Source organism: Lathyrus oleraceus, chromosome 3, assembly GCF_024323335.1.
Source record: "Lathyrus oleraceus cultivar Zhongwan6 chromosome 3, CAAS_Psat_ZW6_1.0, whole genome shotgun sequence".
Lineage (NCBI taxonomy): Eukaryota > Viridiplantae > Streptophyta > Magnoliopsida > Fabales > Fabaceae > Lathyrus > Lathyrus oleraceus.
The window spans coordinates 17,182,549-17,193,821 of record NC_066581.1 but is presented as its reverse complement, the minus strand read 5'-3'; the positions used below and the strand labels follow the sequence as shown (position 1 = coordinate 17,193,821).

The window sequence follows — 11,273 nt, the reverse complement described above, 5'->3', positions numbered from 1 at the left end:
CTTGTTTTGATTGGCCTAATACAGAGAATATAATTGTGATAACAGTACTAACTAATAACGTTAGAATTGCCATATCATTGATATAATACAAACAAGGGTCACTGTTTTCAATAATTTCAACAATCACCTATGGAAATTCACGGTTATCTTCACACTTGTTCTTGAACTAAAGGTAAAATACACGAATGTAGCTGAAGTCTACTAAACAAAACGAAGTGTATATATATATATATGTGGATGGTAGAGTGTCAAGTTTTTTATATTTTGAGGCGGTTATGTTATACTTGTCTCGCTCAACCAAACTGATCGATGTATAAACAACAACAACAAGAAGACTTTGACAGAAATATACAAAAACAACACGTCAAAGCGCAGCCTGCATGTATGAATACGCCTGTTCAATTGCAAGCTATCGTGGTGAGTGAACACTTCCCTCATCTGATCCTCCGCTGCTGGAATGTTTAGAATGGTGAGAACTTTCCCCCTCAGATGGCCCCATGCTGACACGATCGAAATGATGAACTTCTACGTGTGATCCTTCCCCGCTATCGCTGCTTATTAGCCCAAAAGAATATTTGTTTCCATCGGGTGATTTCCTATCGTCACCATGCTTGAGAAGAACACTTTCATCTTGTGACTCTTCGCTGCTGCTGCTACTATCAGATGACTGATTTTTAGCTTTTGAAGATTTTTTACTGTTCTTTTGCTCGCGAGATTTCTTACTGCTCTTCTGGCTTAAATTTCCTGCAGCAGATTTTTTGCTGCTTTTCTGAGCTAAACTTCCATCCGCGGCTTGCTTTCTCCTACCGCTTTTGCGACCATTTTCTGAACCGGAACATGAGTTCTTTGATTTTGTGCTGCTCTTGCGGCTTGATTGAGAGTGAAGCTCCTTTGTTTCTTTAGTATCTTGTGGACTATATTCATGGTTTTCATTCTCATAATAATCACATTCATTGTCTGATCCTTCTTCAGATTCTTCGTCTGATCCTTCTTCACATTCTTCGTATTTCGCACTATCTGCTGCAATAGGTGGTTTATTCTTATTGCCCTCACTCTCGCTTTCATTGGCAGTCGCAACACTCTTTTGGGAGGTGGAATCGGGAGGTGGAAGAGGTTCAGGAACACCTCCAGGAGGAGGAGAAGTTGAAAGAAAACTCAAAGCAGTTACCACATCACTCATCAAAGGACGCGCAGCGGCTTCCTCCTGTAAGCACATGGCTGCAATTGCAACAACCTGATTCAGATCCTTATCCGGGTAATATTTCAGCTTCGGATCTGCCAAATCTCCATACTTTTTTGGATCTCTAAATATCGGTTGTGCCTGTAAAAATTTATCAAAATATATATCATACCACAAAATCAAAGGACAAAACAATAATGTTCAAAAGAGATGTTATATTTATAGTTTACCCATGAAACTAGATTTTGCTCGTCGTGCGATTTTGTGGTGTCAACGGCTCGTCTTCCAGTTATGAGTTCTAGCAAGACAACTCCAAAACTATAAACATCTGATTTCAAGGTGAGATTACCCGTTCTTACATACTCGGGCGCACTATAACCATAAGTGCCCATTACTCTTGTAGGAACAATGTTCATCTTATCTTTACCAGCAAGTTTCGCTAGTCCATAATCAGATAGCTTTGCGTTATGGTCATTATCAAGCAAAATATTGGAAGATTTCAAGTCCCTATAAATAACCGAGGGATTTGCCTTGTCGTGCAAGTACCATAGTCCTTTCGCAGTATTAGATGCTATTTTCATTCTGCTATACCAATCTAATTGAGGTTGTTCGGGTTTTCTCTCTGCGCCAAAACCAAAACATGTGCTCTATTTTAGTTTCACGTTAGAGATCAAAACGGCGATTTATACAAACTATGTCATGCACAATACAAGTATATGCGTAAGTAAAAAATCGAAGAACATAGAAAGATAGGGAGAGTGTACCAAGAAGACAACTTTCTAGAGAACCTCCTGACATGAACTCATACACCAAAAGACGTTGATCACCGTCGGCACAATAACCAGTAAGTTTAACCAAATTTTCATGGTTTAAGAGACTCAACATCAAAACCTCAACCAAAAATTCTTTACTTCCTTGAATCCCATTTCTGTCAAGTTGTTTCACTGCTACCACCTAGAGAGAGAAGAAAAACACAAACACTCAAAACACATGTAATACAAGTGTAAAAAAAAACATTGTTGTAAGAACTGAATTAACATTATCATATTATAACCTGTCCTGTTGCCGGAATTGTTCCTTTATAAACTCTTCCAAAACCACCTTCACCCATCAAACACTCTTGTCTAAAATTCTTGGTCGCAATTGCCAACTCGCGAAATGTGAAATTTTGTGCTTGAATATTTGATGTGTCAACTTGGTTTGTTTCCTCTGGTTTTGGTTTCTTTATATCTACATATCACTCACATTGAACAAAATCATTATATGAATTAAAAAAATAGAAAATGCAATAGAATATAATCAAGATTATACAGAAATAACACGCAAAATAAATAACCTGGTGTTCTTGTTATAAGTGTGTTGTTTTCCTGCGGCGGCGCAACCCCATGTTCCCTCTTGCTGTTGCTTTTCTTACTCCTTTGAGAATTAAAACAAGGAAAGCAACTCATTCTTTCTTTTCTAATGGATTAAAAAAACGTCCAAAAAGAAATTCTAATAAGAAACAAAAAGAAAAACTAAGAACTAATTGGTAAAAGAAATGAATGAATGAGAAAAGGAGTGAACGGAGGTTCCCTCAATGAATGAATGAGAAAAGGAGTGAACGGAGGTTCCCTCAATGAATGAATGAGAAAAGGAGTGAACGGAGGTTCCCTCAATGAATGAATGAGAAAAGGAGTGAACGGAGGTTCCCTCAATGAATGAAATTGAAGGAGCCACCCCTCAACACAAGAGGGAAAAAGAGGCTATAAAAATGGAAGAGGGATGTTGAACAGCGTAAGGTTAAAGGAAGAGGAAGACATGCATGTAATGATGATGATGAGGAATGGAAAAAATTGTTGAGGTTGTCTCGGAGAGAAAAGGGGGAGAATTTGAATGGACATTATTATTAGGTGTCTTTTTCCGACAATTGCTTTTTTAGTATTGACAACGTTTTTTTAAGTTAATTATTACTGTTTATATTCTGACTTGTAACTATTTTTTGCATTAGTATTTTGTTATCTTAAGTGGACTTTGAGGTAAGGTTGTTATTTTATTTCAGTTTAGTTGTTCACGATCAAGTTGTAGTTGGTTGGAAGCTTGTTCCTTGTTCTTTTTTTGGTTATCTTTAGTCCAACTAAGGCTGAACGCTAGCAATCAAAATTTATAGTAAGTGACAAGACAACTATAATTAACACAATTTTTTTTAATTGTTTGTGAATGAATATATGATATTGTTCCATTTGAAATCAGAAATGAACGTGGTCGGTGATTTGACTATCTTGAATTGATGGTGTTGATTTCCAGTTTGAATTGGTGGTGTTGATTTTCGTTACGACGGTGTGAGATAGACCTATAAGATTAACACTTCAACGTATAAATCAATTTAAGATTTAAGATGAGTAGAGTGAAAAGTGAATATTAGAGAATGTATCTTATTTTTCGTGTGAATCGACTTTTGTATATAGGATCGAGTGGAGTAGATTTGAAATGAATTTGACCTTAGCTACTTGGATCTTTGGTCGACCCAATACAACTGCCCCCCAGGCTTTATTGAGAGGGTCGGGGAAGCTTTAAGTGACTTTGGTTGGCCTCTTGGATGATGGAAAATTAAGACACAATAGCAGACTAATCTGTAACAGATATAAAATTTTCCACACTTGTAGGAACCTTGAGGATCAACAACAAATATAAGACAACAAATCGAACAAATAAAGACACAAAAGAACACTGTTATTTTAACATGGAAAATCCCTCAATACGAGAGTAAAAACCATGAATCGTCCAGACCAAATAAATAGTTCAACTATAATCAATTAAGGGTGCAAGAAAGTCTTAAAGTGATTCACAAACTAGTGCTAACAATCACAAATCACACAGAAAACTAACTTACAAATAAGAATAAAAAAGACTGAAAAATTATCCAAATATGCAGTTTCAGTGCGAAGCAGATATCTCTCAGCTTAGACCTTGTTTTGAAATTCTGAACGGTCAAAAGTTAGATACAAGTGTTGCAAACCTGTCCTCCAAATTTGAGCTTGATCCGACAGTTAGCGAATCGGGGATATCGATTTAGTGAGACTGGTTGCAGAAAAATAGGAATAGGTCTCTCTCTCTCCCCCTAAATTTATCATTTCCACTTTAAAAAGTGATATAATACCCAGAATTTTGGCCACTTTTTCTTTCTATTTTTAGTTAACACTAACATGTCAAAAGCCTTTACAAGTCAATCCCAATAACCTAAAAAGTCAAAGGGGACCATTTTGACTTTTTCTAAATCCTTAATCCTAATTTTGGATAACTAATAGATTAATTTTATCATTAGGGTTATTTGGGTTTTAATTTATGTTTAGGGTTAATCGGTTACTTACTTTTTGGTTTAGGGCTAGTAAGAGGGTTAATTAAGTTTTGTTTGGATTTGTTGTCTCTGGTGTTTGATTAGGATTAAGAGGGTTATGATATGTGGTTCAGGGTTTGTTTAATGTAATTTTAGGTTGGTTTAGAGGTAATCTGGGTTAGGTTTGGGTTTGGCCGAAGGAAGAAGACGAAGACTCATCTTCTTTAGGTTTATGGTTCGTTGTAGGCAGGTTAGGGTTTACCCTCACTTGGGTTAGGGTACGTTTGGGATTAGGGTTTATCCCGAAGGATGAATTTCTGGGTAGGGTAGGGTTTCAGGGTTGAAGATAGGAGTTAGGGTTCATCATATGAACCCTAGGATTCATCTGAGGAACCTATAAAGTGAAGTGAGTGGGTGGAGGTTTCTGGGATTGGAATGAATATATGAATACTCTGGTTGAAGTCCAATTGCAACTAGGTTTTCACGACGGTTTTGGGTGGTGTCCGGAGGGAGAGGCTGAGATAAGTAAAGAAAAGTAGAGAGAAGTAGGGAGAAGAGAGAGAGAACGAGGGATGAGAAATGAGAGAACACTGAGAGAGATTGAGTTTAAGTACTCCCTCTATGACCCCTCTGATGGCTGCCAAGTGGCTCTCCCACTGCGCCCGAGATCAGTTGACTATCCCAGTCAACTGACTTTCCCTTGCACGCGGTCTCACCGTGAAGCCCCATTGACTTTAAATCCCAACGTCTCATCCTGCGTACCTTGACTGGTATGACTAATCAACGACTCTAATCTCAAACAACATGATCCATTTGATCATGATCAAATGTCTCAGAGAGATTCAACCAGGGACTCTCCCTTCACACGTGGGCCATATAGGCTCTCTATTGTTATTCACACCCCCACTCCTAGAACTTAATTACTTCTATAACTTAATTTGCACCCTGCCTATTTTATTTTCTATTATTTATTTTAATTAATTTAATTTGTAATTAGGTTTATTTAATTATTTAAGGTAATTAGGGTTTTAATTAAGGATTAGGATTTTTGTTTAAATTAGTATTTTTCTATTTTTACATTAATAATCATTCATTCAAGAATAATAATTAGGAATTAGGATTTAATTAAGTGGGATTTTGGGGATAATGATTTTTTTTGTGAGTCACGAGCATGGAGTCGGGTTATGAACCATCCCAAAGGAGTGTATTACAGATAAAAACCTGTAGAGCATGTTCTAAAAAGTTCTCAGAGTCGTGATCCCATCTATCGGATATTATAGGTTAGGATGACTAACTCATCAATCCATAGTATTCTCAAGAGAAACTCGTCTGAGTGTAGTATCGCATAACAACTATGATCAAGTCTACACTTGAACAGTCTCCGCACTACGTCCTAAATAAGCTAAGTCGGGTTATATGTTTTACGGTCATCAGCTTCTCGGACTCCTAAGTCAGAAAAAGTAATGTTTATCCACGACTTACTCGTGTGACATCAGCAATTCCAAGGGGGTCTCCACTGAGTAGATGGGTCTCAAGCCAACTCGTTAAGGACTACTCCACACGAGTCGAACATGACTATACCATCCTCATATCTTAATTGCATTCAAGTTCAGGTTAGAACTTATCTCACCACTCAGAGATCACCAAGCACAACAGATAGAGTATCACACAAACAATATATATACAAACAAACATCAAATATCAACAAAATATTGCACACAAAAAGGTAGGCTATACCTACTGAGGACTACTCCCCAGCAGAGTCGCCACTTTCTTTCTATAGCGGTGTATTCGTGACCATCGAGCTATGGATAAACTCAACGTCAATAAAACCAGAGTCGCCACCGTGCTTTATTTGTTTCCAAAGGAAAAAGGGGGAAAGTACTAACAAAACCAAAAGATAAGAAGTTTTCAAATCAAAACTAATAAAATATCATAGATTACAAGTAAGGGGGTTGGTTACACAAAGGGAAGGTATTAGCACCCAAAGTATCCTAGGTACTCCTAAGGAGTCCTTTTTTGTGTGCAAGTGTTTTAATTGAAAGGATGTTTGATAAAAATAGAATGGGCACAAAATGGCACAAAATCGTTTTAACAAAAGTTTAAAAGAAAAGGGCACAAAATGGACAAAGACTTAAATGAGGTTGTTGGTTCTTTTTGGCTTTTTGAAAGTTAAGTCAATATGATTAAGTTTATTTACAAATTTGATTAAGAAAATGTTTTTAAAATCAATGGCATAAAGCCAAAGTTTTTACTCATTAAAACAAGTCTAAGCTGCAAAATACAAGAAAAGAAGTTTTTAAAAGGATGGAGGGATTTTGAAATTAAAGAATGAAATGAGAAGATGAAGAGACTACCCTAGACAAAATTTACAAGTTTAGAGTTGAAAAGATCTGACCAATGGGAAGCAATCCACGAGATAAGAATGTCAGATAGAAACCCATTTCCTTTGGACTATTGAGCAAACAACAAGCATAAGCAACATCCAAGCAAATAATATGAAGACCAAGGCATCAAATAAAGATAGCCAAAACATCCAAGCAATCATTCCAATAGCAAACAGTCTTTAAATGTCTTCAAATGTATCATATGAAATATTCCTTGTGGCAAACTCATAGAAAAAATCATCATACAACAACAATGATAACAGTATAACAAATTAAGCACATAGACAAAGTAACAGATGAACCAAGGGAACTTTCAAGGTTTGTCTCAGATGAATGACATTGGCCAAGATAACTCAGTCTCAAATAATGACATTGGCCAAGTCCTTCAAAGCATAGGGATGTTGCCTACTTCTAAGTCCAAGAGTTAGGATCAATTCAAGGGCAGAGGTCCAACAGTCCGCCAACATATTTTTTAGGGTTTTTGTTGTTATTAGGTATTTTAAGGTCCTAAGACCACAAACACAAAATAATCACAAGCACAAAAAATATATACAATCACAGAGATATGGCTCAAATGAGCAAAGTGAAAATGACCGAAACATAAACAAGTTGCATGAAATGTAAATGGCAATGAATGATAAAGGTGCTGAAATTTAAATTGCATTAAGTAAATGGAATAAAAGTAAAGCAATAATGAGGAAATGTTGGTTAAATGTTAGTGAAGGATTCAATTATTTAAGTCATTCCTTGGAGAACACTCAACCATTCATTCACAAGTATGAAGACATGAACCAAGACATCATCTGTGAGAAGGGCTCCAACTTGGATAAATCAACAAGTATGCCACTAGCTCTCACAAATGGAAAAAAGGTTAAGTCTTCACATAATGCCATGAATAATGGGAGACTTACAATCTCACTTACAAGAATGTTATGCCTTTTGGTACAGATTTAGCTCTATGTTAAGCAATCGTAATTGGACTTATATAGAAGTCGCAACTATCTGAGGTCGGGCAATAAAAATATTGGTGTTAATGCATGTTAGAGACATAGTACAAAGAACCAAGCTCCTAAAGCATACCACACACAAAAACAAAATGGGAGGGACCTATCTCAATCAGGCTCATGTTGATTCATCTGACACAAGGTTATTGATGAATCAACTAGCATTTGGATTGTAGAGAAATCATTGGTCAATGATGGATTAGGGAAGAAAAGGGATGAAGATGAAGAGGGAAAGGGAAATAGGAACCCAAATTGATCATAGGATGAACTTCATCTGACCAATACTATCCATTCATCTTGAGGGATGAAATGTACCTTTCATCAACCCCCTAAATCCAATAGCATTGATCAAATGGAAGTTCAAATCAACCATGATCAAGGTCAAACAGAAGATGAAACATCACAAGGTCAATCAAATGGCTCAACAATATTTTTAAACATTTAAACAATTAAAAATCAATTTTTAAAATGAAATAAAAATGCATTTTTCAAAGGATTAAATCTCAAATCCCTTCAAATCATCAAATAAATGGCCAAGGGATTTATCCTAGGTCAAATAATGTTAAAGGACCTTAGACAAAAAAAAATTAGAATTTTTGGAAAGTCAGAAGTATTTAAAAATATTTAAAAATAAGTCAAAAATCATTTAATTCACAAAAAATATCAAAATTAATCCAAAATATGAAAGAGGAAAATATTTAAAGATTATATTTTTTGGATTAAAAATGAAATTTACATGAATTAAGCAAAATAAGGCTATTTAAAAATAAAATCAGAAAATGAAATAAATGGGAAAAAATAAGGGTCGTCAGATCTCCCTCATTAATTGAGGTGGATATCTGATGGCCACGCGTGTAGTGTTCATCATAGACTCAAGTCAACGCGTTGCAAACATAGTCAATCAAACCAAGGGCCAGGATTAGAACATTGAATCAAGATCAGATGGTTGGGACTTAGCCAGCACATCGCCGAAGCTAGGGCTCCGGTCATCTTCTCCGGTGGGCCTCATTCGGACTGGTCCACCACCAAAGTGCACCAAAATTCAAGATCTATATACTATTTTAAAGGAAAAATGCTAGAGAGCATGAATCTGACCTCTAAATTTCTCAATTTTCACTATATAGAGAGATATGTGGAATTGAAAATCGAGGTGTATGAACTGAGTTGCTTCGATTTGACCTCAAAGAAACTCAATCTTGTTGCCTATATTGGTAGGACTTCAGACAACCAAAGATCAAGAGAAATGATGGAGAATTGATAGAGAATTGAAGAAGAGATAATTTTGAAAAATCACCTTCTGTTTGCAGCAATGGAGCTCGATCTCTCTTCCAAATTGACTTGCCTTGCTTCTATCAACTTGCAGGAAGTGAATTAGATGTGAAAAGAGCTTGGACCCTTGGAGTTTCAATCCCAAAACAGAAGGGGAATTGAAGCTCGATTTCAAGTGAAATCTTCAAGGTTATCCTATAAATTGAGGGTGGGAATGTTGGAGATCAAAGTGTTGGTGTAAGCCCTAGAGGCCAATACTTTTGGTACTTGTATCGAATTATTTATTAATAATAAAAGGCTTTTTCTTTATTATGTTTGTTTAATAAAGTCCATAGAATAGCTAGTCCGTTTAATGTATCAAGTATGACTTAATCATGAGATCACATTAAACATAAGGACACTATTCTTAAAGTATCCGTAGTCGAGCTTTATTGTGAAGTGGGATAACATTAAAATATGAAGACTATTATGTTTATAGACTGATGATCACATCTCATGGATCATGGATAAGGAGTTATCAAGTCTTAAACATAGGTATGAATATTAAGAGTAATATTTATACTGGATTGACCCGCTATGAGAATACTATATAGAATGTTATGCAAAGTGTCATAATTTATTCTCATGGTGATAATGGTGTATACCACCCTTCGACCTGAAACCACTGTAGACCCTAGATGTAAAGTCGAGTCCCTTATTGTTGATCAAACATTATCCGTAACTGGATGACCATAAAGATAGTTGATGGGTATTCCGCGAAGCATGCTAAGGGACATGAGTGACCTAGATGAAATTTACCTATCATGCGTAACAAGATAAATGTCTATGGGCCTAATATTGAACTGGATAAGGATGACACGGTTTATGCCTTGTGTTCAATATAGACATAAGGGCAAAAGGGTAATTATACACATAAGTATTATCACAGAAGGATTTGTCAGATCACATGACATTTTCGTGTCTTGGGTAGCAGTGATGTGTTGCTAGATACCGCTCACTGTTTATTATGTTAAATGCGTGATTTAATATAATTGCCAATGCCGCAAAAACCTACAGGGTCACACACAAAGGACGGATTCATGAGAGATAGAGTAACTAAGGAACACCGTAAGGTACGGTGCACTTAAGTGAATTGTAGAACATCGTAAGGTATGATGTACTTAAGTAGAATACGAAAAATGGTAAGGTACCACACGCTTAAGTGATATTGGCATATTATAAGATATGGGCCACATACACTTGAGTGGGCTTTTTAGCTTGCAGCCCACACAAGTGGTTCTATAAATAGAACCCTTGTGTAGAAGCATTTGAGCAGTTGCAATTTCGTTTTTCTCTCTCTCTCTCTCTCCCTCTCTCCCTCTTACTCAAAGCCTTCATTCGTAGCAGCTAGCACTGAGATTGAAGGAATCCGTTCATGTGGACTGAGTAAAGGTGTTGTCATTGTTCAACGTTTGTGATCGCTCCGTAGATCTGCATCAAAGGTTATAATCGCCACAAGAGGTAACGATTCTATCACTGATCATGCCCATTCGTAAGGATCATTAAAGGAGAAATTTTAAATTCCGCTGCATTTTGGATCGCCCTTCTCCTTCACAAAGCTGGGGCGAAGGTCCCCCATTATGAGAATCAAGGCAATATATTTATAGCATGGGAAGTTTCTTTCCACACACTTTCCAATTCTGTCCAAAACTAGCAATGTGGTTGCACGCTTGCATGGGGGTGTACAATGCCCAAAAAAGGATGTCAACAAGTCCAAATTTGTGTGCTAATGATGCTGAATCCTTAACATGAAGCCATGCATTGTGAGATGAAAATTGGCCATGATAGTTTCCAAATGGGGTCATGCATTACACCCATGCGCAAGTTACTAAAAAATAATCCAAATGCCATCATCTTGGACTTTTTGGAAAGCTAGAATGAAGGGGAACAACTTTGATTTTGAAACTTTTTCCATTTGGAGATTGGATCATGATGAATTTTGAGGTGGAAGTTGAAAGAACCTAACATAGTTGAAAATTTTCTAAGTTAAAAGTCAAATGACCACTTTTTCCACCTTGAATAACCTTTGCTATGAGTTTCAAATGAAAAAGGTTCCTTCTTTAAAGTTGTATCTCTTTCAT

The 11,273-nt window shown here is 36.4% G+C and overlaps 1 protein-coding gene across 1 annotated transcript; it reads right to left on the bottom strand.

Moving 5' to 3' along the window:
• Positions 1-57: 57 nt before the first annotated feature.
• On the bottom strand, positions 58-3,085 carry LOC127132167 (probable serine/threonine-protein kinase PBL26). Its single transcript, XM_051061053.1, has 5 exons — positions 2,517-3,085; positions 2,235-2,410; positions 1,945-2,134; positions 1,411-1,802; positions 58-1,321 (listed from the first exon to the last, which is right to left on the bottom strand). The coding sequence occupies exons 1-5, from the start codon at positions 2,626-2,628 to the stop codon at positions 410-412; spliced, it is 1,782 nt and encodes a 593-aa protein (XP_050917010.1). The 5' UTR covers positions 2,629-3,085; the 3' UTR covers positions 58-409.
• Positions 3,086-11,273: the final 8,188 nt, after the last annotated feature.

What these genes read in the sequence shown, in the direction of transcription:
- LOC127132167 (XM_051061053.1), bottom strand. Translation starts at nt 2,628, where the DNA reads ATGAGTTGCTTTCCTTGTTTTAATTCTCAAAGGAGTAAGAAAAGCAAC. An exon ending in ACTTATAACAAGAACACCAG is followed by an intron (nt 2,411 to 2,516) that starts GTTATTTATTTT and finishes AGTGATATGTAG; the next exon opens with ATATAAAGAAACCAAAACCA. An exon ending in CAATTCCGGCAACAGGACAG is followed by an intron (nt 2,135 to 2,234) that starts GTTATAATATGA and finishes TTCTCTCTCTAG; the next exon opens with GTGGTAGCAGTGAAACAACT.